General features: G+C 34.7%; 4 protein-coding genes across 4 annotated transcripts; 2 read left to right on the top strand and 2 right to left on the bottom strand.

Annotated features, from left to right (window-relative positions):
• Nucleotides 1-3324: 3324 nt before the first annotated feature.
• TRIADDRAFT_53918 (uncharacterized protein) lies at nucleotides 3325-11791 on the top strand (the record flags this gene model as incomplete). Its single annotated transcript, XM_002110150.1, has 24 exons — nucleotides 3325-3455; nucleotides 6159-6243; nucleotides 7344-7424; nucleotides 7678-7888; nucleotides 8007-8062; nucleotides 8181-8258; nucleotides 8344-8559; nucleotides 8650-8759; nucleotides 8846-8914; nucleotides 9038-9103; nucleotides 9192-9236; nucleotides 9336-9372; nucleotides 9613-9648; nucleotides 9719-9793; nucleotides 9957-10049; nucleotides 10134-10269; nucleotides 10354-10418; nucleotides 10523-10623; nucleotides 10716-10852; nucleotides 10928-11000; nucleotides 11109-11212; nucleotides 11296-11374; nucleotides 11492-11540; nucleotides 11612-11791. The coding sequence occupies 24 exons, from the start codon at nucleotides 3325-3327 to the stop codon at nucleotides 11789-11791; spliced, it is 2313 nt and encodes a 770-aa protein (XP_002110186.1).
• Nucleotides 11792-13898: 2107 nt separating this feature from the next.
• On the bottom strand, nucleotides 13899-14618 carry TRIADDRAFT_21266 (uncharacterized protein; the record flags this gene model as incomplete). The annotated part of the gene is made up of 1 exon (XM_002109631.1): nucleotides 13899-14618. The coding sequence occupies one exon, from the start codon at nucleotides 14616-14618 to the stop codon at nucleotides 13899-13901; it is 720 nt and encodes a 239-aa protein (XP_002109667.1).
• Nucleotides 14619-16344: 1726 nt separating this feature from the next.
• Nucleotides 16345-19898, top strand: TRIADDRAFT_53916 (uncharacterized protein; the record flags this gene model as incomplete). Its single annotated transcript, XM_002110149.1, has 10 exons — nucleotides 16345-16478; nucleotides 17202-17375; nucleotides 17689-17768; nucleotides 18091-18196; nucleotides 18343-18423; nucleotides 18546-18617; nucleotides 18775-18887; nucleotides 18990-19138; nucleotides 19271-19552; nucleotides 19641-19898. 10 exons carry the CDS (start codon nucleotides 16345-16347, stop codon nucleotides 19896-19898), a joined length of 1449 nt encoding a protein of 482 aa, XP_002110185.1.
• A 1515-nt stretch (nucleotides 19899-21413) lies between these two features.
• TRIADDRAFT_37272 (uncharacterized protein) lies at nucleotides 21414-25445 on the bottom strand (the record flags this gene model as incomplete). The annotated part of the gene is made up of 14 exons (XM_002109630.1): nucleotides 21414-21553; nucleotides 21671-21752; nucleotides 21942-22043; nucleotides 22165-22204; nucleotides 22359-22446; nucleotides 22521-22590; nucleotides 22661-22744; nucleotides 22833-22910; nucleotides 23150-23257; nucleotides 23334-23415; nucleotides 23593-23717; nucleotides 24144-24269; nucleotides 24637-24839; nucleotides 25373-25445. 14 exons carry the CDS (start codon nucleotides 25443-25445, stop codon nucleotides 21414-21416), a joined length of 1401 nt encoding a protein of 466 aa, XP_002109666.1.
• Nucleotides 25446-25807: the final 362 nt, after the last annotated feature.

Here is a 25807-nt window from a genome sequence, read left to right as displayed (position 1 = left end):
TATATACGAGTATACTGTTACGTTGCGGTCATTCCTAAGATCCATAAATTGATCTTGATATGTCGCATTAAAAATACAGTAGTATTTATTTCCAAATATAAGCATGAGGGCTTTAGCTGGCTTGCAGCTTTAATTTTTTCCCTGTCAAAGTAAGATGCACTGACAGTATGTTTCCTTGACTTTCTTCATTCTTTCGTGAATGTATAATAATCGTAGTGTATGATATTTATACACTCTTTGATTAGCTATTTTATAGTAGTATTTTAGGTTTCTTTTCCTCTTTCTAGCAATCAAATATTCTTACATTTTGGTGTTGTTTCTTTGCAGCAGTGTGATACTACTCGTACTTGCTTTTTTTTGTTGTTGTTTACAGAGTATTTTATATAGTTCGACGCGTGCATCGATGGTAAGATACGATATCAATACTCATTTTTATTCATCAATGCTGTTATGCGGATCAATTAGGCTTTTCCATTTTGAGGGTAACAGATAAGACAGAATGATTTTGTGACTTGTAGGGTGTTGTTATGCAAATTTTAAATCATCTTAGTCATCAAATTAGGCCGTATTTTTGTTACTATAGAATGATCAAGAGTAATTTATTTGTTTTCATCTAAAAATTAACAATCTTGCAATTTCCTTTTAATAAATACAATTGTTTTCATCTAGTTCCACATGGGTAACATACTGTTCCACATGACATTTAAATGCATTATAGAAGTATTTTTTTGGCTATGGCTTATTGCGTCACATGGAGTTGTAAGCATTGTCTTTTAATCATTTTAGTGGATAGGAGAATGAACTGTATAATGTTTTAAGCATATTCTACTTTCTATTGTTACGATAGCTCTTATTATACTGGTAATTTGGTTAAGGGTAACTTCTCTCTCAGTCTATTCCAACTGCAATGACTGCTTTTCATTGTGTTGCAATAGGACTGAAGAGCGGTTCTGCCAAGCCAATATCTTGTGTTATTCTAGACGTTCTTGAAAATGCTTATTGATTGTGAATAACCGCAATCTTCGTCTTGCATTAACTTAATTAATGGGAATATCCAAGGTAGTGCCGTACGCATCCAGTCTCATTATCTTCTATTTTCTGATGCATGGTCTCACGCACATTTTGTTATTGTACTAGCCAACTTTGCATGCGTTGCTTAGGACATTCCAATGATTCATCATCCTCAAATTGTTTTGTATTTCTTCTAGTATAACCAAGCTAAATATGTTTCAGATAGCTACACAATCAATAATAATTGCAACATTCAAATTTGGAAAGCAAGCTTAATACGTCTTAGGATGACATTTCATTTTAGCTCGATTCCAAGATTGAGGTTTATATATATACATAGGGTATATACTCTCGAGTTGATAGGCTAAAAGCATCCATTCCGGTTTTCACTGCTGGAAGAAATATCTAGTGGAATATGTTATTTGAGAGAACGGCCGCTACGATAAACTCTACATTGTTTCTTCTTCGTCGATCGCTGTTTTTCACTCTACCGTATAAAAAATCGGTGAAGAATTTGTGACATCGAGTCAAAGAATAAAGTGTGTTGTTCTTCACTCCATTTTTTTTTATCATTCTACTGTTCGTAGCTTATCCTGACAATATGAAATACTCATAGGGTGATCATAACTGTTTTAGGGCTAAGTTTGTGTCGAGTGAGTGTTGTCTAAGTACGTCAAAAAAATGAAGCAACGTACATGAATCCAAAGTATATCCTATTCTAGCTGTGCACGTTCTGTTTTGAGTACCAAGCTAAAGCCCTCTTATCATGTCTGTGATTAGGCGTTGTTATATATGTACTTATGTCGAGATCAAGGGCGCAATTTAGTGGCCATCTCGATTGAACAAGTATGGTGGAGCATCGCTGGAAAGCAAAGTTATTACAACAAAGGCGCTACTATCCACTATCCAGTACAGTATAGTCCATCGCAGAGGAGACACGATAGAAATATCCAATTATTAGCCAATTTTTCATTTTTGATTCGAATTTACAAGTCCATATTATAGCAGCAATAAATTAGTTGTACCCCAACCAGATTAGTTTAAAGTAGTTGGTAAACTCGATATCCATCTTCTCGATAAGCAGCAACCATTTCTTTCCAGTGCGGGTAGACGGGTTAAGTAGTGCCTAGCTGGTTGTCTGTTCGTGTCGAAAAGTACTGGGACGAACGGTCAGATGGACGTCACGCTGTGGGTAGACACCGGTGCAAGATCAATATGGGAGTCCATATTGGCCAATGGTGGCTACTGTTGTGCCTTGGTTTAGACCTGTTTGAGAGGATAATTTGGACTTGGAAGATCAGAAAGTGAAAGAAAAACAAAAACCTTGTAATCGCCGTCTTTTATCCTCTCCCTTCTCTCGCAGACACAATGGCCAATGCAGTAGAGACTGCATACTGTGCTTTGGTTTTATTGTTGTTGTACTGTAATCGAGTCTGGCGTAAGCAACTTTGAAAAGAGAAAAGAAAGCTGTGAGTAAAGAAGAAAAGTGTCTCGATCAACTCATGGTAACTCTGGAGAGAAAAAGGAAACGGAACTGGCTGTCTCGTTTTCAACACCAACGCTGTCATGGCGTTGGTATATAGGTAAAGGGATTGAATGGAATAGAGCAAGGAATTGAATGGAATAGGTCAAGGAATTGAATGGAATAGGGCTAGGAATTGAATGGAATACGGCAAGGGATTGAATGGAATAGGGCAAGGAATTGAATGGAATAGGGCAAGGAATTGAATGGAATAGGGCAAGGAATTGAATGGAATAGGGCAAGGAATTGAATGGAATAGGGCAAGGGATTGAATGGTATAGGGCAAGGGATTGAATGGTATAGGGCAAGGAATTGAATGGAATAAGAAAATTAAAAATGAATTCCAACAAAAAAAAAAAGACAATCCAAAATTTTCATGGAGGTACAGTGGACCCAACCGGGAGAGTATCCTGCTACAGTGTCCTGTACCCTAATCTACAGTGTACAGTATCTTGGTCCATCGTAGCACCTACCACAATACAGTACAGTATACTGTAGTCCTGGCGTACCAGGATCGCTAACCCACCAGGCGCAACCGGGGTATTGCCTGCGGTAGAATCAGAAGCTAGTGAGTTATTTTCACTTCTTGCAAGTTTATTTGATTGCACTCAATATTCCTGACTCAATTACATCGATTGGACGAGAAGGCATCGGATAGTGTGCTTGAAGAGTGAGAAGAAATCCAAAGCAATTAGGCATTACCTTGATTCTACAGTATTGGATCGGTTGATTGACAAGGAGATTGATATAACACTACCATAGCATTGGTCCATCGTTGCAAGGATTGAAAAATGGCTCTTTGGGCAGCATCTCAAAGTCTTCGCGGTCCTGCATTACAAGAAATGCTTCGCACTTATGAAAAGCATCAATTTCATATTGAAATCAGATGTACTTTTGCCAATTGGATTGAGAACCAGTTTTGGTAAGCTTTCTATCTATCCTAGCGTAGAGTAATCAAATAGTATTGGACCCAGTCTATCATACTTTACCTAAAGGCAATCAATCACCTAGTAAAAATATCCTAGACGAGAGAATCAATTGCATTGATCGCCAACACCGATCGTCCTTTTCTCCATGCGTTGATACGGTATGGCATAGCGTATCGGAAGACATGTTTTCCTCCATCATTCATCATCGCATTCTCCTTTTTTTTCTCTCTCTCTCTCTTTCCCTTTCAACTATTCCACAGTTGTATTCAAATTTTTTTTTATCCTATCCAATTTCCAAATTGGAAATTTGGATCTACATAAATAATGATTATTATTATCATTTTCTCTTTCTTTATTCCTTTTTGTTCTTTTTTCATATGCTTGACTATGAATTTACTTTGATATGGTACTTCTTGTTATTACGTTGCAGTTGAAAGGGGATTGGGATACTGCCCGAGATTGTAATTAAATAAACATTCGTCAAGAGTTGAGTAAGGGACATTTTAAACTGATCGCCACTTTTAAATAACAACACCAAGGCTAATGATGGTCTAAGACAGCTTACGATCTGATTCCACTGGATTAGACGTATATTATATGAATAATTTTTTTTTTTTGGCGGGGGAGGAAATCAATAGCGAGTTTTATAGACATTTCCACTCTCCCACAGTAATATGCAACGGATGTCATTGTTCAAGTCAAATTAACGCCAATGAAACCATCATGTAGAGTAAGAAGCCAACTTGAAACGATCTGCAATGAATTTCTGACAATAGACAGATTTTTGGACCTCTAAAATTCAAGAAGCGCAAGATGGCAAAGTAGTCGCAGTCTATTGCAGCACAGCCTGGTTTGTGGTAATATTCAATGAACCTGCCATGTACACGCGGATCAATTGCATAGAAATAACGACGTTATTGAACGAGCAACTGTGTCCTTGATCAGCTTGTTAGTCAAATTAGATACATCTTACAGCTTACAATCAAGAGCGATTTTTAAAAATCGGGTCTATGATAAAGTCGATGCAGATTCCAAGTTTTGCACATGAAATTGGTGTAATAATTTTCAGGCGTGACTGACTAAATGTATCATGTTGTAAGCGATTCGATAGGACATTCTAATGATAAAATTTCCTGTACATGATGGTTACTACCTTTAAATACCCGGCTGAATCGGCAAAATCATGGGCTAGCGTAATCATTTTAAATAAAATTAATATCGAGCCATTGGATTGATGTTTTCCTTTGTTAAGAGTAGTTTACGTTGCAACACCTTAAGAAATGGTCAATAGGAACGATAGATCACTAGCGTGTCTACGAGACCGATATCAGCCCCAAAATTGTAGTCTTACTGTATTTCTAAGGCTTTCTCAGTTTCTTATGGAAATAGATTAAATACTATTTCAATTTCAATTTTTTTTCCTTCTTTGACAATATTCTATCATGCTACGTTAATGATGCTATCGCCCATATTAAAAATTCGAGGAAGATTTATTGTGTAGTAGCGGAGAACGAAGTCAATGTTCTCTATCGACTGTACTAATTTTTATTTCTTTTTACCGTTATTGAAAAGAAAGATCACGTCCATCGATAGCACGAATTACTGCCGAATATTAATTTTATTAGTACACTAATATAGTGTTGTAGTACCAAATACTACACTATACCGATGCTAGTTTTCATCGTTATTGAATCTAGATTGATGTAGTTACATTTAATGTCCAAACAGAGAGCAATCAATTAATGATGATAGTGACTACTCGCTAATTTTTGCCCTTAACTTTAAAGTAAAAATTCGCAAGTATTTTTTTTTGGGGGGGGGGGAAAGGGAGAAAGTGGCGAGTAGTCCCTAAGGATGATTATTACGTAGACTATATTATCACGTTTTAGCATTAATAACGGCATTTAGCCGTATTTGATGGCAGTGTCAAGAAAATATGGTAAGTGTTATATTTGATGATCATCTTCTATGCTTATATCAATGCAGCCAAAAATTCGCTATTATTACACGCTTAAATCATCATAACTTTAGAGTTCGTTCCAATTTCTAACAATGATATCCTTCACGACTTTTTTTTGTGGCTTTACAGCTTGCGTACAATTTTTTTATTCAACTTTTTCCGATGTTAAATGGTTCCATATTGCGTGGATACTGTAAATTGTCATTCACACATTTGTTTTCTTTGAAAACCTCTATCATGGCTGGCAAAAAAAGTGAATATTTATTTATCTGTAGAGTAAAGACGTAGTTTATTGAAAGTGCTATTATTCGAATTCATAATAACTGACAATAACAACTTGAACTAAATTAACGAATCGACTAACGGGTTCTGAAATGAATACTAGCTCGCAATATTATATAACTTTACCTATTGTTTGCTAGTCATTTCTATTCATCTCGACTAAAGTGGATGTCCAACTCAAGAAAAATGATTCTGTTGTTTAACATTGATCGTCTAAAATAACTATTATGATAAACCTTACTGTTGGTAGCTCAATTTTATTATTAGTAGAAATTCATAGTGGAATAGTAGTAGAAAGTTTGCCTAAAACGTAAAGAAAAATACGCGTATACAGATCGAAGCTATCTATAGATACGCAAAAAGGTTGATGTTAAGAATAGGAGATAGAGGAATAGAATGGATGAATCTAGTAAACCAAAGCTTAATATAAATAGTTCTTTTTTATTTTCAATAGGAATTTAAGGCAAAATCGCGATGAAATGACCGCAATTTGCTTCCGCGATGAAATTCTGAATCTTATGAGGCAACAAGCTCAGCAGGTGAGTTTACTTTATTGATGAAATTGACAAAGTTTTACAATTTTTATTATTTTTATCCTTGGTACCAATTTATCATCTTTATTAATCCAACGTAATTTTTATTTTATGTCTAGTTTTGAAAACTTCATTGTATACTATTTAACCTTAATTGTACTGTGAATCTAGACATATAATTAATAATTAAATGTGTACAACAGCTTGTATAAGAAAAAACAACTTTTGGATTATTTATATAGATACTAAAGGGAAATAGTTTTATGTACTGTACATAATTATCTGCAATTAAGTCTAGACTTATTGCAATACATCCCAGTATTATTTCTCTGATCAATATATCAGCCTTGAATAGCAATAGATACCTTTTTATATTATTGTTACTTACCGTGAATACCAAGTATATTCATGGCGATAACTGCGCATCGTTGGGTATTTGTTAAATGACTGCCTATTTTACTTCTATTACAATGCATCATATTGCTAGACAACATTTTGATTTAATAAATAAATTATCACAATCTTGACCTTTCGCTGAGATACTGTATCTATATAGTTAATTTGAATATGCTTTGATACTGGATCGAATTAACTGAGATTGTCCATCAGTTAAGATACAGCTATCATACTGGATGTCATATGCTATAGATAGATAGTATAAGCGTGTAACAGTACGAAAATCTTGAGTATGATATACTAAATTGTATTTCTTGCATGTTTAGTAACGGTTGGCTGCTAACATACAGCAATCATACTGGATGTCACATGTTATAAATAGATAGTGCTGGCGTGTAACAGTACAAGAATCTGGAGTATGATGTACTAAATTGTATTTCTTGCATTTTAATAACAGTTGGAATCAATAATGACACAAGATTCTTTGCTTCAATGGTCTCGTATGACAAAATATATCGATGATTTCTCCGTATGTGCGCTAACTTACTATTGTAATTGCTAATATGTAGCTGGAGTAAATTCTAATATAACAGATGTATAAATTGATCATTGGTTATATAATATATATTACTGCTTTCCAATTCTGAATGATATGAAGTATGGTTTATAATTATTTATTTATGTCTCAAATTTTATTAAAATGCTAATAGAATCGGTTCCAGAATAATCCAGTCAATTTATTGGAGATTGTTGTTGAATGTCTCGAAACAGAAACTAGATTATGTCAAGAGGTAAAGAAATTATAAAGTAGCCGATAACGCTATATTAATGGATATTGATACAAACAGTAGTGGTTACAGATTGTACTTAACAAACTAGATCAATAAGAAGAATGTGCGGTATAAACATTTTCGTATTTGAATTGGTAACCAAAGAGTTAAAAATTTAATTTGGTGTTTCATTATTCCTCACTATATATCTATAAATATGTACATATATATATGAGCAAAAATATTACTGAAACTGTAAATAATGTCTTATAAGGCCATGATGACATTGCAGAGGACGGGAAACTCTTCGGAATGGAATAATAATAGTAATAATACGAACATCTGTTCGACTGCTGAAGATATTAGAAGAGTATGTAGTCAACTACAGTTAGTAACTATTGAAGCTGAAAATGGCTGGAAGAATATTCAACAACTTGGAGAAAATCTCAATATTCTGTCATATCATTGGAATAAATTTCTTTCTGGTACGTAAGTTATTTCGGGATGGTGTTGTAGCAGTTTTAATTACTAATGTCATCATTATCACTCCAGTGTTCTTTAATTTTAATTTCAAAGTAAAAACTGATAATTACCTGCTTATAGAACACCCTGAATGCAGATATCCTCCTACAGCTGGTGCTAAATATCCTCCAAATCAGGTATTATAAAGGAGCATAATTCTAATTCTTATTATTAGTTTAAGCAACACTTCGGTTCTAGAAACTCTATTCTTAGCCTTCATTAATAATTTACTTTTCTAAATAATCACTTGTATAGGTTCAAGCATTTAAGCAACGCCAAGGTTTATGGAATGATATGCTTGAGATTATAAAATGCCGTAGAGAAGCTGAATTGGTAGGTTATGATCATATAATAAACACTATCGCAATTTAGTGGACGTACCACTGATGATGGCTTGCTATAATTGATTATTATATAGACTATTACAGAAAATTTTACTAAGATTGTTGATGGTGTCAAGCTATTGCACACGAAAGTTTTAGCCGGTCAGTTGTTTGAATGGAAACAGAGGCAAAAAACATTATGTGGCATAGAAAATTTAACTGTCAAGCATTGTGAGGAATTAAAACAAATTCAGTTATGGTGTGAAAGCAGCTTAGATGCCATATGGAGAACTAAAATTTTGGTGGAACAGGTTTGTATTTCAGCCTTAGCTAAAATGATATAATTCAACATTTAAAAATATTTTCTTTCACTTAATGATTCAATTGGCTTCCCTGTTAAGGTTCATGCTGTATGCGATAAAAATCTTATGCCTAATAATGAGCCTGTGAAACCTAGGCTAGACATCATTTTTCAAGAGCTTGAAAGTCTTCTTTGTGAACTTGTTAAAGAGTAATTATACTATTTCAACTGATTCAACATTCGCTTATTGCCTTATTCATTTTTGTAATGGAAATCTCGTTTATTAAATTCTACAGAACCTTTATCATTATGAAACAACCTCCTCAAATTATCAAAGTTGAAACTAAGTTTGCAGCCTCGGTTTGGTAAGATCATGCTTTTGAAGAGTATACAGAAAAACTGCTTCTATGCAGGGGCTATGTCTGTTATAACTTATATATCATGAGACCTATCTGTAATTCTTACTTATGACTGTATATCATGCTTAGCTCCTTAATTGGTACTAAGTTAAATGCACTATCTGGTTTAACGGACGTTAAAGCTCATATATTAAGGTTTGATGTAACTTTTATCGTGTCTAAATGTTGTTAAAAAGCAATTTAAGGTATAAATTGACTAAATTTTATTTTATTTTTTTGATAGCGAATCACAAGTTCGTAGTATACAAAGCGGTAACTTTCCGCCTGAGTGAGTGCTTGAGAGAATAGAACTGTTGTTTGCTTGATAGTGTATGATGTGACAGTTGGAAAGTTTGCGTTAATATAACTCATATTACTTTATTTTCAGCCTAGAAGCTAGTGGTAAAATTTTGAATAGTTGCAAGGTATGCGCTATTACGACCTAGATTTAAAACGTTTGATTACACACGTTAAAGAGAATACTTATATCACTGATTACGTATTGCAGCCTATGCAGTTTGATAGTCAAACCAGGATGTGGAAAGTTGATTTAACAAATATGGTATGGGGCCGTTCACTTCAATTATAATCATAAACTGCATTCAAGGTAGTGAAAACTTTTGAAAATTTATTAATTTAACATTTGTGCTTGTTTATTTTGTTAGAAAATTGGAAGGAGAGCCTCAACAAAGGGTGAAGAGGTAGATCTTTCAAAATTTTATATAAAAATTGCATAAAAGTTACTGAACTTGAATTTCTTTTGTGCCATAGATGGTTACAGAACTGAAATTTGCTATATTATTCACGTCGGAATTTGCTATTCAGAATAAAAAGATTGTAGTTCGGGTATTTTAGTTATAATTAAAATTATCTAATTCTACTATTAACGTTCATAAATTGAATACTGTATTTGCCTTACTGGACGAGATGAATACCTGATGTTTGGTATTATATAGTGATATAGTGTATAATATCTAGTAATCAGTTGAATTATTGTTATGTTATACAGGATCTATCTTTACCAACGGTAGTTATAGTAAATACCAATCAGACCGCCAATGCAATGGGCACGATCGTTTGGGACAATTATTTTTCTTCTCCGGTACTGATAATATTTCACTTTTTGTGAATTGAATATATTTTTCGAAGATGAAAGGGATGTGATTACATTCCATTTCTATTATAGAATCGCGAAGGTTTTGAAGTACCAAAAGAAGCAAAATGGCCAAGTGTTGCGCATATGTTAAATACAGAATTTCAAAATAGAGTTGGTAGTGGTTTAACTGAGGAAAATTTGCAATTTTTAGCGTCAAAGTTATTAGGTTGGCAATCTTTATAGAGCTGTTAAGGAATTGCAATTTTTCCTTAAGGTTTACTCTGAATTTACTCACTGGCTGATATGATAGGTGATATGAATCCGATGAAGGTGGATTTATCTTGTGCTGCTGTTAGTTGGCAGAAATTTATTAAGGTAACTTTATGTTGCACATGGCATGATTGCAGTACTGTATGCATCACAATAAGGCAGGTTTTCTAATCTAGCCATTTAATCCAAAATACTACTTTTACCTTCAGATACCCAATTCAGAATTTAACCAACCGTTCTGGAAATGGTTTTACACCATTATGGATTTAATGCAAAGTAACACAGAGCTTAAAGCAATTTGGTGTGAAGGGTAGGTCGAGTACTCGGATGACTATGCTTAAAAAAAATATTTTTCATATCATATTATATCTATATTGTTAAAATTTTTTCTTTTTTATGTAGGTCATTTGTTGGATTTATCACTAAAGAACGAGCGAAAGAAATTTTATTGGGTTGTGATCCGGGAACTTTTCTACTAAGATTTAGTTCCAGAAAACCTAAGGCCATTAGTATTTGCTACACAGGGATTGGAGATATGGGTATTTGAGTACATGCATATTGTCTATTTATGCGGGTGTGATGCAGTTATAACAAATTTTTTACTTGACTTTCAGGTCAAAAAGTTGTGGAGTTTCCCCAACCTCTTGATGAAAAGAACTTTACTGCATTAAAGACATTATCAGAATGGTATATTGGCGATATTACTTACTGTTCTAAGATTCGCTATGTTAGAAATGTTTTGTTATAACATGTAATGAACTGCGTTTACGAGGTATACGTTTCTCTCTGCTATAGTTTAATTGACATTCCTCAGTTCGTATATGTTTACCCGAGAGGGATCTCCAAAGAGGAAGCCTTCCGTAGTCATACTAACAAAGCACCGAAGCTACCAAAACAAGGTAAATTTGAAGCCTCCAAAATTTAACCGCATTTGTCGCGGACTGTTGGTGACCTAGATAACTTTTTTAATAATTTTGGTTAGTGAATGATGCAACATCAAAGGAAAATGGTAATAGTATCTACGTTCCTTTGTTAACGTGGAAGTTAATCCTAAATGGAAAGTAGGTTTTTCATTATATCATTTTATAGAATAGTTGTAAATTGTCTTTATTTGCCAATTGTCATGCCAAAATTGCTTATTGCATTTTTCATTCTGGCTATACGAATGTTGTGTTTAGCACCAATTCTGGTTCGATGTCTACATGTACAACTCCAGCTCCAGAGACGGTAACATTTTACTGTATACAATTTATAAAGTGTAGATTTCAGATTTCTTACCCTGACTTTTTTTGTAATAGCCTCAATCAATGACAACAACAGTTGAGACAGAATGCGAAATGCCTGACCTGAGCGGAAACTATATGGAGCCACATGATAGCATTGCTGACGAAATCAATATTCGTGAGAATTTGCAAGCGGAATTTCCAGATCAAGCGAGCTTTTTAGGTCACTCGTCATATGATAATAGTGTAATGTGATAATTTATAGGACCGCAAACAATCAGTTTTAAAAAATAAGAGTAGCTATAGCTATTTTTACCTGTGCATATTAGCCGATGGTCACTGGTAATCATGCAATAGTATTAGCCAATTTTTCCCGAATTTTACAGCTAACTATGTGAAACCATACATTGTATTTTATCTCTTAGCCTGATGATGCCTGAATGTCGGCACATTTTCTGCATATATAATTGATGTGATGTATTGATGTAAAGTTACTTGCTTTCATTTCCATCTATGCAACTTCTTATTAAGTAAGTATATGCGATAATCTACTATTATTGACTAAGTATCTTTTACTGTACTCTCTCGCCTGTAACATCATATCTGTACTAAGGTTTCAACTGGGATAGACTTTAAGTGTGTATTTATGATCTGTATGCAGTGCTCTGTGCCGTAAATAGTAATTGTTAGATACAGTCATTGCATAGCTTAATTGTAGCCTCATTCGTAGGCTAACTGCAGTGTGCACGTATAGTACTTTAATAAGGATAGTATCGACCTTAAGCTGTAATCATAATAATAATTTCTTGCCGACACCGTCTTTTTCACTGTTTTGTTTAGTATTAACAGCATACGTTCTCGTATGCAGTATAACTAGGATGATATACGAGTTTCATTTGTTGATGCGCTCTGATTTATTTGTAAGGTGTACCCAATATAATACAATCAATTGTTGCGTATAAGGTATTAAATAATTATCAAAGTCGCTAAATGTCGCCTTGATGGAATTTCCGTCTCCATTTTACAAATGATTGAAAACATTAGAGCAAATTACCCAAGATATCACCAATTATGACTTACTGTCATATAAACTAGAAATATTCTTTTATGTACAGTGCATGGTTTATTAAATATGCTGAGTATCAGGTTGTTTAGAACTCAAGTGAATGTGGGCACAGTGCATGTTTATATCCAGTCAGTGTAGGGATGCACGTAATACCGTAGAAACTGCTTTACATTTCAGCGGTATACACTGGCAATAGGCTTCTTAATACCGAGAGCTAATGTACACTTTACAGCTTGATTAACATGCATAAGGAATAAGTATGCCACACAGTCATCTGTAGCTATTTCAGATACTAAAATGTAGCATACCTAATTGTTAAAAGTAAAGCTCAAGCAAATATTCTAACAAAATTGATAGTATCGCTAAGTTACCAAGCTATCATATTTACTATAGTATCAATGCGATGTGAAAAAGAGATAATCAAAGAATCGCAAAATTAATTTCTACATGTAAATAACTAAATAAGGCAATAAGTAATTGCACGCATACTTTTTGAATGAAGATATCTGTATTGTTAAAGACAAAATATAGTCTCTACTAATGATGAAGAACGATATCCCATTTTTAGTAACCTATTTCAGTTTGTAAATGGAATGAAGTTTATTAGCTTGTAGAGCATCATTAAAACGAAGCAGCTTTGATAGATCGGTTGCTTTCTTGCTTTATCAACTATTTCTTGAGATAGGTTCGATATTGGATGTCAGGTATTATTTTAGTAAAGAACTACAATAATTATAAGGGCAGTCGACTAGAAGTAAAACTTTTTCTAATAGTGAATGATCAATCTACTTTAAAGCCGATGGTGCAATGTCCACATGGGCTTTATTCGTCATAGATAAAAATTAGCAATCAATAAGACATCAGCGATAAAATTATTATATAGGTAAATACAGGGTAGGTTCTAACCTTCTCATTGCAACACAATCGATGCCTCTCATTCAAATAATTTTATCATACAGATCGTGTCCCAGTCTGTAATAGGCTAAATCAAGGCGACGCATGTACTACAACATAATAACTTAAAACCACTTATAGTAAAGATAAAATAGTAGTTATTTCATTTTAGACCATACATTGTACAGAGGGATATCATTACTAGGCATAGCCATTTCACAAAATGCCTGATTACGTCAATTTCCGGTAACTCTAGTACAGTATACTCGACATAGTACTATATGATATTAGCTGTCAATTAACATGTAATTTTCAGTAGTTATTTCCGGCAATAACTTGATTGCCAGGTATTGATTGTAAGTTGTATTCTCCACAGTAATTGATTGTTTGGATCTGTACTCGTTAATTTAGTTGTTGTCTGGCAGCTGCCATGTCTGCCAGACTATTAAACTGGAAGTCAGGTTTGACTGGATGGGAAGGTTCCGGCGTCGCTCCCCAACCTGACTTATTATAGCGTCGATTAATCCAACATGTTGCCATTCCTATCGCTTTAGCCGGTACATGATCATGAAATAAACTCTGGGCTGTATGTAAGACTTTACTGGCTTGTATATCACAAGTTGCCAAGTTATCCAGTAAATACTGAAAATTTCGCTGATTGGGTTTATACGATCCAATGTCCTGAGCCGAAAAGACGTAATCAAATTCAACGCCTAATTTGTTAATGCTATGTTGTATGGATTGGTTGTCTATATTGGAAAGTATGGCTAATTTATAGTAACGCTTTAGTGTTTTTAAAGCATCATGAGAGTCGGAAAAAGTTGGCCAATCTTTAACCGACAAGCTAAAGCGGGTTGCTTCATCATCCGTCGAATGGATGATATTCCACTCTTTTGCTAAAGCTTTATGAACACGATATAAGATATCCGTATAGACTATACCAGGAAAATCGTGCTCAATCTTCGATTCATGGCGTGCATACATTTCCAAGATGGTGGCATCCGTCAGCTCAATCTTGTGCTGGTTTAACCAAGGCTTGAGCGCTTGAAGAATACCACTCTCCCAATCGATTAAGGTGCCGTAGCAATCAAAAGTTAAAACATCGAAATCAGATAGTTCCATCATCACCCTTAATAATAACTGAAATCGAAATTGTTAATCTTCCAATGGCGATTCGTCTCTCCAGCAGTATCTGGTCTCTGTTAAGCCCTAGCAACTCTGTGCAAACTGATTTCCCCAGTAATGACTATTTAAGATACTACACCAACACATACTGAATTACCCATACTGGACGACTGTCATTCGTAAGGGTTTGTTAGGGAAATAAATACGACACATACAGTATCACCATGCCTACTGTACTCTACAAGTAGTCTAGTCGTCGATTACTGTAACTTTAAGTTAACTGCAGCCATCAACTACTGCTAGACTTCTAGAAATATACTCCGGCAGGATATTTCTGCATTTTTAGCAGTCTCTGCTAGACTGTTAGTACCGGTAGACATCGATGCTTTCCAGTTCAAGAGCGGTATTAAGGCCTAGTAAACTCTGACCATTACGTCACCTCAGCTTGCAAAAACCGAGTACTACACATCGCTAAAACAGCTCGATCCGTTCTCTTGTCCCAACTAAACCTAATACCAGCTATGTCTAATCTTAATAAAATTGTATCAAACTTTGATATTAGGTAGAGTAGAGACAAGAGAATCGATAAAGCTGTTGCAACGATCTGGAGTAGTAGGTTTTTTTGCAAGTTGGAATGCTTACTAAGAGTTTACGGCCCTGATTGTTATTCCATTCACTACAGAGGTTTGATTGCGAGCGTTTTAATTTAGGATACATTTTCGATATCAATCGATAGAATCAAAAATGAGCATTGGCATGGCATAGGTAAGTAAAGACTCCAAATTGCCAATGATCAGTGTAATCTGCTGAGTTGATAAGTCAAAATTTGCAGTTGAAAGGTAATCTTGAGTTCCGTCATGGTGTAGACTAGAGTCTGCCCTACTTACTATATTCATCATTTCGTCTTCGCTTCCGTCCGTACTTATCCGTCATTTCGTCTTCGCCTCCGTCCGTACTAATCCATCATTTCGTCTTTGCATCCGTCCGTACTTATCCGTCATTTCGTCTTCGCTTCCGTCCGTACTTATCCATCATTTCGTCTTCGCCTCCGTCCGTACTTATCCATCATTTCGTCTTTGCATCCGTCCGTACTTATCCGTCATTTCGTCTTCGCTTCCGTCCGTACTTATCCATCATTTCGTCTTCGCTTCCGTCTGTACTTATCCGTCCGTACTTATCCATCATTTCGTCTTCACTTCCGTCCGTACTTATCCATCATTTCGTCTTCGCTTCCGTCCGTACTTATCCATCATTTCGTCTTTGCATCCGTCCGTACTTATCCATCATTTCGTCTTTACGTCCGTTTGTACTTATCCATCATTTCGTCTTCGCTTCCGTCCGTACTTATCCATCATTTCGTCTTCGCTTCCGTCCGTACTTATCCATCACTTCGTCTTCGCTTCCGTCCGTACTTATCCATCATTTCGTCTTCGCTTCCGTCCGTACTTATCCATCAATTCGTCTTTGCTTCCGTCCGTACTTATCCATCATTTCGTCTTTGCTTCCGTCCGTACTTATCCATCATTTCGTCTTCGCTTCCGTCCGTACTAGTATGGCTGAAGATTGTCTCTTACGCCATACTGGTATAATGGTATAAGAGAGATTACGAATTTCTCGATCTCTAGTGTACTGTAGTTTAGCATACTAGTGTATGGTAACCTAGACCTACGCCGATAACCAAACAGTCATCGTAGTTCTCGTAGGAGGCGTTGCAAGCCAAAGTATGGAGGAAGAGCTATGCGATGTCTTCTCCGATTGCATGATATCTCCAAATCCAGATGCTTCTATTGCAAATATTCAACGCCACGTTCATGAATTGGAAACATTAGTTCAATTAAGTAAATCTCCTACCTATAGGTAAGATAGACTGTATAGATAGACCAAAGAGTATACTGTATCATCGATACTGTGTACATGAATGCAATGTTGTTTTGTGCAGCAATAGGAAATCACCTCAATGGATTAAAGTAGTTTACTCTTTACGTGTAAGCAATATTGTTTGATGTAGCAGTGGAGATGAGCTTAATTGATTAAAGTAGACTTGATGATGGTTAGGCACTTTGAAATACAATAGTATAGCGTACAGTAATTCAGTTTTTATACGGTAGTATACCGAACCATGACTTAGCAGAGATCGACGCTCATGCAGTGTTGCTTTGTTGCCAGTTCAGTATTGTAAACTGTAGGATGTTAGATTTCACTTTTTCTAAAATAACCTGGTCATCTACTGTACACCTAATATAGATCTACTCTGATTGAAAGAGATAACATTTGAGTCTAACATTTTGCATGTGAGCTTTATATCATGTTCTTACAACCTGCAGCTGTAGTTAAATATGCAGAACAATATGCCCAATACTTGGAATAGAAGATATTGATTACTGCATGGCTATTGTAGACATAGCGATGATAAATGCCTCCAAACTTTCTACCGTTTAGTAAGCAATCAGTTGTTTACATTGATTGGAATCAGTAATGGCCAATATTATCTTCACTTTAATAATGGAATAGGCTTTGATTTTTTAACTGTATGCCATTGAACCAAACTGATATGTATGCAATATACTGCACTAATTGCAGAGCTGAATCACATCAACGAGATATCAATTTTGCGAAAGACCTAATCGTGACATATTTTGCGCAACTGATACGTCAAGACAGTGTGAATGATGATTTAGAATCGGCAATATTATATGGACTAAGATATTTACGTAATGTTTGTGTCGAAGCTCCGCATGGTCAGGAATATTTATTGTAAGTAACCAAATAAAATCCCCCAAATGAATCCTAATCTTAGGGTATTATGATCAACACTGGAAAATTTTTTACCGGCTACACTAGAGTCTACTCCATTTATGTGATTTTTAGTATATCCGATTGATACGATTTAAATAGATGGTAGCTTATCTAGCTTGATTACTAATAGATTGGTGTTTTACTGGAAATATGAACTGTTTAGAGAATAGCTAAGCGATAATTGCCAGTCTATAGATTAAAGTTTAAATTATCGTGTATTCGTACATCTTATCTGAATAGATACACCTTGTATAACTTTCATTCATTCTAGCCATGTGCAAGTTCACCTTCTCACTGGCGAATTGATCTTACAAACCCTTCAAAGCCGTATAACTTTACAGAATAAATCGGGTAGGTGCCAATGCTAAGCATCTTTATAAAATTCGATTTAAAAGAGTAATGATTTTTGCTGTTTCTGCTGCTGTAATTTTTAATTGATCGGATTAGCGGAGCGCCTAGACGTCTACTCTTCTCTATAATCTATAATCGATACGATAACATATACACAATTCTCATGCTACCTACTGCATTATTGTATACTCAGTATAATTTCATTACTCCTAATTAAGCCACCTTTTCAAAGTTAAACTGGATAAAGTAGATATTTAAATTGCGATTTGTTAGTTATCTAATATTTTAAACTGATTTTTGTAATCTCTTTGCGATCTTGCAGTAATTTCTATACCACGAATATGCATGCAAATTCTATGCAATATGTCAGTTCAACAAACCTTTATTCAAAATGAAATTTGGTCTATGTGCTATGATAGAATATTCTAGTAAGTATCAATAAATTATTTAGTTGTTGCTATCATTATAATTGTTTTACCTTTGAATAATATACAACAAAAACTTGGTAAAAAAAATTGAGCATAAAAATAAGGTTGCTATATGTAAATTGACACTAATTTATTTGTACGGGTAGTGTTGGATTAAACTGTAGTGATGAAGTTGTCAGAGCCTATACTTGCGCTACACTGTATAATACGCTTTCAGGGCAGGAAAGGTAGGATAAAGATTCATAAACTTGGATGTGTTAGCTTAAATGCTATATATCCAGCTATTGAAATAAACTGTGTTCTATTTTCTAATTTACAAAGTTTAATGATAAATATTTATCCTTTGCAGATCTCTCTGCGATCCGCTTCGTGGCCGACCTATAGTGATGGCAGTTTTAGAATTGCAAACATGTGAATGGAGGTAACTACAATGTAACTGATTTAATCACATTATATCATCTTAGAGCTCATTCCATACTTTATTATATTTAACGAATAGTAATCTTTTGGCATTTATTCAACTATCGAGGTATCAAATTCGTCTGGAAATAACCAGGATCTTGTTGACTACATTCTAGGGAATTTGTAATTGAGAGGCTTTTACAGGAAAACTTTTTACCTGATTTATTTGACTGTTTAGAAAATCAATGCCATTTGACGTTACTTAAACACGTAGAAGTCTTACTTAAACGTAAGAATCGCCTTACCCACTGTGCTTCATATTGAAAAAGGAAATGATATTGAAAGTATTTGCTTATTTACAAATTTAAATTTCCCTTAAACTAAATCACAGGCGATATCAGTAATCCATATGTAAATGGAAGTATTTATCTCCGTCAACCAATTATACCGGAAAATACCTGTCTCTATATATCAGATAAATTTCTGTCCATTTGTGGTGTAATTGCACAATACGCAAATACTCGCCAATTTACCGAAGAGGTTGTAAATATTACCTTTTACCGAATAGTACACTTATATCTTACTACCAGCCGTGGTAGTGATAGCTTATTTCATATACTTTTGTTATCCTTGGATCTATTCTTACAATTCAATTGCATTTATTTTGATTAGATGCAACTTGCAATGAAATTATTGGATATTTTAGGCTATGCAACGAGCCTCAATACTCTGTATCCGAATCTTCATAATCAGCTGCTTTTAGTTAGAGCTGCTTTGGAATTACTCAGGTCTATTTACGAAGTTGATCAACAATCGGATGGTGGTATTTTTAGCAAAATCCAAGACACTCCAACCGAATTAAACAATCCGGGTAGTCATACTGACAATTTAAAAAAGAATTTGATACGGTTGATAGGCAATATGTCATACCGAAATCGCATCATTCAAGATGAGGTATATGCATACTGATAGTTGGAAAAATATTAAACGTTTCTCCTTCGGTATGCCTTTGTCATACTGATGTTTGTACGATATTTTCTAGATTCGTATTTTAGGTGGCATACCGTTGCTGCTAAATCAATGCAGGTTTGACGTTTGCAACCCATTTGTCACACAATGGTGCATATTAGCAATTAGGAATCTTTGTGATGAAAACATAGAAAATCAAAATGTTATTGCTGAGTTGAATATTAAGGGTGTAGTTAACAGTACTGCATTAAATGAGCTAGGACTTGAAGTAACTATGCAAAGTGGCAGAATTAGAGTCAAACAAAAAGAGCACGATAATGCGAGTATATAAAATGTATAGATTTCATACATTTGTTAGGCTATCTATCTCTTTGAAATTTAAGTTAAAATCCTAAACTTGCAGATATCGAAATTTTGAAAATACTTTTAGCTTTAGTTTACGAATATACTAAATAATTAAAATAATAGTTTTCACTAGGTTTAAAATAATAGTATAATTTCGTAAACGTGTACATTCGTATCTTAAATATATTTTGGATTAGAAGTGGCCCTTGTTTTAAATCTTCAAAGTTTAATCGCCGTAAAATGGTAAATGTTGGAAACGTAATCAACGTAGACAAAATTAATGTATTATAGCAGAAGTGAAATGATATTTTTGGCATAATGTATGCTTCTGTCTATTCTCATACGAGTGCATCCATGATTTACTTCTGCAATACGCTAACGGATTCTTCGAATGCAATACGAGTATGGTCCGAATTAAGCGAATTGATCAATTTTAAAAATTTTTTTCAATGTGCCGTAAATAATCAATCAAATGTAACCATTACAATAAAATCACGGAATTTGACTTATTACAGAAGTCCATTTGATTTACTGAAAAGTAATGCAGTGTGCTGTCGTGTACCTAAACCACATTATTTTAATGCAAAGAAGCAGAGCCATTGCAGCTAATGTTTGATCTATCAATTAATAACCATTACAATTAACTATAGAATAAGATTGTGCTTATATCGAGAGTATCACTTGTGTGTACCAAACTTATCAGCTATATCTCTAGTTCATCTGAAATTTGTAAATACTCAGTTTAGCCACATACACCTTGAGTATCTTTAGTGAGCCTGTCCATTGTTTCGCTAATTATCTATTTACGCGCCATGACGCAATCAAGATCGCACCAGCTTGGTGTACAGACTATTACCCACTCTTACTTTTCTAGGCCGTATGTAACATACGGTAAAGATATTAACAACTAATTGGTTCTGAATTACTGACGTTAGCTGCATATTTTAAAACTACACCACCCTTTCAAGCCTAATCTACGGTCTATACCATTACATCGCATATCAAGATAAAATTTGAATTTATTTTACTGTTAGATGATATATTTTCAATGTTAACATTTTTCTTACAACAATTTATTACCAATGTAACATTAAATGACTCGTCAGGATAAGGTTACATATTAATTACAGAGAACTAAAGATCAGCAAAATCAAAATAATTGACGAGCTTATTACAATGACTGTAAAGTACAGTTCTATACTATAACTAAACAAAGTAACGCAATATTTTTCAAACTAAATTCATAAGGCCTTGAGCAGCAAATTTTTAAAATTACAAAATGGACTTGATTATCTGCAAGATTGAGAAATATCACAAATACAGAATTTTAATTTTCGTGAAAGTTTTCGTTGATTCCCGGATACTCTTCAAAAAAGGTCTATTGCGTAATAGGATATGTAAACCGTATTATCAGTACTATAAAGAAATAAATTTGCAAGCAACTGCTCTTATGATATGAGTGCTATTCTAACCATGAAAAGCTCTATGATTCTAACATACGTTATGAAATTAACCGCAGACTGACCGAATTTATTCCACTACAAACTATTATTACCTTATATAACTCGGTCGCCTGATAGACACCAGTAGTGCAACACATCTCTCGAATTGAATGCATTGCCAGTTGAGGATTTCCAATATCTAAGGTGTCAAACCCAAAATAAAACTTAATGCAATCTATGGTAGGATAACCATAAAAATTCAGAATTTACACTAAGATTGTATCAGTAGAGTGCTGTCATAGAGTAAGCCGCATACCAATAGTACGCAAACCCAGTTTGGCAGACAGGATAGGTCCAATGGTACTACCACAAGCGACGTCATTTCTTACTACAAAGTCCTAAAAATATATGAATTCATACAAGACTGAAAATTTATTATCCCAGAATGAGGCTGTACTACTGTACTGACTGCCTTTATAATATACTACAAATCTGAAATATTTTATTTGTTAACAAAATACTGACGTTTGAATTAAAATGCAGGCAAAATTTTTACTAAATGTCAGAAAAATTAGGATCATATTCACCTGTAAAGGTACGTTGCATTTATGCGCTACTTCCCTTAATATTGCTGAGGTGACGGCCGTAGTCGCATACCGTTGGTTTGCGTTAAACTTTATTACAGGACCCTGAATTTATTCGTCATTGGTTAGAACTTTTAGAAGGAGTGATTTCTAAAAATTATTCTATAGTTATAGTAATCAAATCCAAGACATACAACGTTATAAGTCCATAACGTGTGAAATTTACCTTATGTAATGCCGGCTGATGATCGTCTTCGTGCTTGTGTCTGCATAGATAACATGTACAACCGATTTAACTACATGAGATTATTTCATTACTTTCTACACAGGCTGCAATAATAACAGCTATTCATTCACTAGAGACTACGAACATAGTAAAAGGGTACATCGCTAAATACATAAACTGTAAGTGGCCCATACCCATAATTTGGATGCACAGCATGGGCTTGATCAGCACTTATAAGGAAGGACTTTGCAATACTTTCTTCAAAAGCGGTTGTAGAGCCACCTAAATTATTGCAATGCGAAAGCAGTTTTTCAAAATGAAGGTTTTAAATTGGCTTCCTTTAATAGTTAAATAACCTGCAGAAAGTCTTCGCAAAGTATATTCTGTAGCCGATGATCCGGCTCCTTGGGCACTCTGCGATCCAACCTATATATGTTTGCAAGTACGCTTACGTTACACTCGAAGTCTGATATCATTAAGAATAACTATAGCTAACCTCTTCGTTATCATATAGGCAGATCATTCGAATATTTGGATCATCTTTCAGCGAGTTCTCATTCTGAAGTGAATCTAATAGTCCCTATCATATGCAGTACATTTAAGACAAATTTTATAATAAGTGTTACAGGCATATTTAATCTACTGATTTATGCTATCATAAGACGAACCTGTAAAGCACAGAAACAATTCATCAAGTTGTCCAATCTAGGTGAGAAAATGAATTCGTTTAGAGCGCCACCAATAGCCTAAAGTATATATAGTTGTTAAACACAAATCAGATGATTAGCAAGTATCGTACATTCGCTTTAACATGGAATTTTCTGGCTCAAAATTAAGTAATAACATAGCGAATTCGATATGGGATAGGTAGCGCGTTAAATTTTAACGTTTACATATTCTGAAATGACTAGATGTGCAGAGGGCCGACAATGCGTTTGTTTCGTGTTAATCACATTTAAACTACAAGTGGAGGAAGAAGACTTACGGCAGGCTGCGTATCAGCCAGGCATAATTCAAAATCTAAAATATGTTCTGGCTTGCATGAAATCTCGTCGCAAATCAATTTTATAAGAGCTGAATGATGCTTTGATGCCTGAAATAAATTAATTATTGATACAGGCCATTAACGGTTGGCTTGCACATGGACCAATTAACAATATCAAACTAACGTAATTTTTACGTACCTGCTGACCAATATGATTAGTAGACTTTTGTAATTCTTGCTGGATACATGTCGCAAGAACAGGCACACTGTACAGTATCAGTTGTTGATGAATGATTAATGGATTGCAGTTGTATTTGATTCGTATAGTCAATAGTAATTATTTTTCAATTCATTTTACCCCATAACAGATAGCGTAAATCACTTTCCATTTACAATGTTACAAATTATTTGTTATCAGAAACACATCATGATATAATTCTTACATCTCGGTTTCTTTGTTAGCTCCAAAATTATCATTTTTACTACGATCTAGATGTATACATAAATGCGGAACTCGCAATATCGGACGCTTGATATGTATTAACTGGTCTCCAATACCGTTTTCATCCTGTCATAAGAATGTTATAGCACCACAATTAAAGATAGCAAAAGATATCGCAATTAAGCATCTACAGTTTACAGTAATATTGGAAGTACAGCAACCCATTCGTGGAGATAACATTACAAACGCATGTGTTTCTTTATAATTCTAATTATGATACCTTCAAGATGATATTACTGTAAAAGTGGTAGATGAGATAATCTGTCGGATATTTAACAGTAAGTACGCCATTATAGCCTGAACATGATATGACCAGTGGTCATACACAACTACCAAGAACAAGTGCATGAAATGGAAACCATTTGCTAATACTATGAAAAGGTAATGTGACTATCATAGCCACTTTAACCATGATAAACGACCAACATGAAACCTAACCTCAATTCCATGATTGCCTACCATACACGAACATTAACAGAGAATTTTACTTACCTTTGTTAAAACTCTGCCAGCGACAGTTAAATCACGATCAAACCACGTATTCCAAATACCGCCGCCATAGCATTGAACTCCGACACATAAGTAATCCCTTTTAATTTTTTTGGAGATTGGCTTAACCTGAAAGGAACAGAAATGGATTATAAATAACGAAGGGGAACCTTGGCTTAGGGGTAACATTATAAACATATTAAGCAGTGTTACGTCATATGATGGGTATTCTTCCTGATTACTAAATGAAGAGTTAGTAGTTGTGTCATCATGACTACGATGAAGGACTATTATTATAATAATAAAATAGGTGGCTTATAACTTGTAGCAGCAGCTAGTCATTATAACATGGCTACACCACTGTCATTTCCATGCCTCTGCTTTAATGTTGTTGACTTGAATACTAGACGGTTACAATGTATCCGTTATTGACAATATGATGAAGGTGTTGGATATATTAATCGACTTGATATAGTAGGAGATTAAGTTTACAGACCTTTAAGCATGGGCTATCGGTATGCGCTCCAACTATACTAAAGCCATTACCAGGCTTGTATTTGCCACCAACAGCAAATGCAATAATGGTCGATCGATTTTTCTGCGTAAAGTACAGTCCATTGGGCACTATCGACCATGGTTGTCGCTCATCCAGTTGTCGAAAGCCAGCAGGCCCAAGGCGTCGCTTGACTTCTTCAACCACTGCAAGATAATTAGAAAATAATTCGGGCTGATTGATTAAGCATGTTCGAGTAAGTATAACAGTGATCGCTCGTATTTCATTTTAACTAACATCTCATTGACTATCCATGAATTATTCTCTGACTACAGTTTGCTTAGGGATTGAAACACCTATTTATCTCAGGAAAGCCAGATTGGCTCACATTGAGTACCATAGTAACGAAAACAAGAAGGCAAACTCGTTTGCAGAAACGTCATAGCGAAGATTGTACAAGAGTAATAGTCGTCTCTCATTAGAAATGGAAGGCATACATGAGCCTATAACATCATATTAACCTCACACTATTGAAATGGACTTTTCATAGATTACTTTTTCACGTCTTGAATCAACTAACAAGAAAACTATTGCCATTTTCTCACTTACGACAACATTCACAACAACAACAAAATTAGACCGAACAAAGACTCCGTAAGTTATAGTGAGTGCGTCAAAAGAGTTTCAATTGCCTCTTGCTAAGCGTCTATTTTTGGTCATCTTCTGTCGATAGAATTACCGTGAAATGGGGAAGGCCCACGATTAACGAAATGGATCAATTCTTCTGCTGCTTGGAAAATATTCGACTCCATGTTCCTGCTTTCTTGCAACAACAAGACGAGATCTGATGAAGATTGAGGTCTTGCAAAAGCTCTTATACTCTACTATAGAATAATGCGAGCGTTTGCGTACTGTATTGTGGGCAAGCTCAGCGTCGACCAAAGCAACCAATATCAAATTATGAATTAAACTAGGCTGATAGTGTCGACTATCATGAGCATTAAACTATACTGATTAATATCACGTGTATAGGATGTATTTCAACGATGATTGACTTTATTATGGACCGCTATGACAATATCATACAGTCAACTATTCAGGAGATTAACCCTAGGGCAAAAGGTATACCCCATTATTGCCATAGTGTAGGAAATAATTTGCCTTGTAGATAGTC

The sequence above is a fragment of the Trichoplax adhaerens genome, genomic scaffold (assembly GCF_000150275.1).
Source record: "Trichoplax adhaerens TRIADscaffold_2 genomic scaffold, whole genome shotgun sequence".
In the NCBI taxonomy this organism is placed as follows: Eukaryota; Metazoa; Placozoa; class Uniplacotomia; order Trichoplacea; family Trichoplacidae; genus Trichoplax; species Trichoplax adhaerens.
The sequence above is the reverse complement of the archived record's forward strand: the minus strand, read 5'-3'. Positions and strand labels throughout refer to the sequence as shown.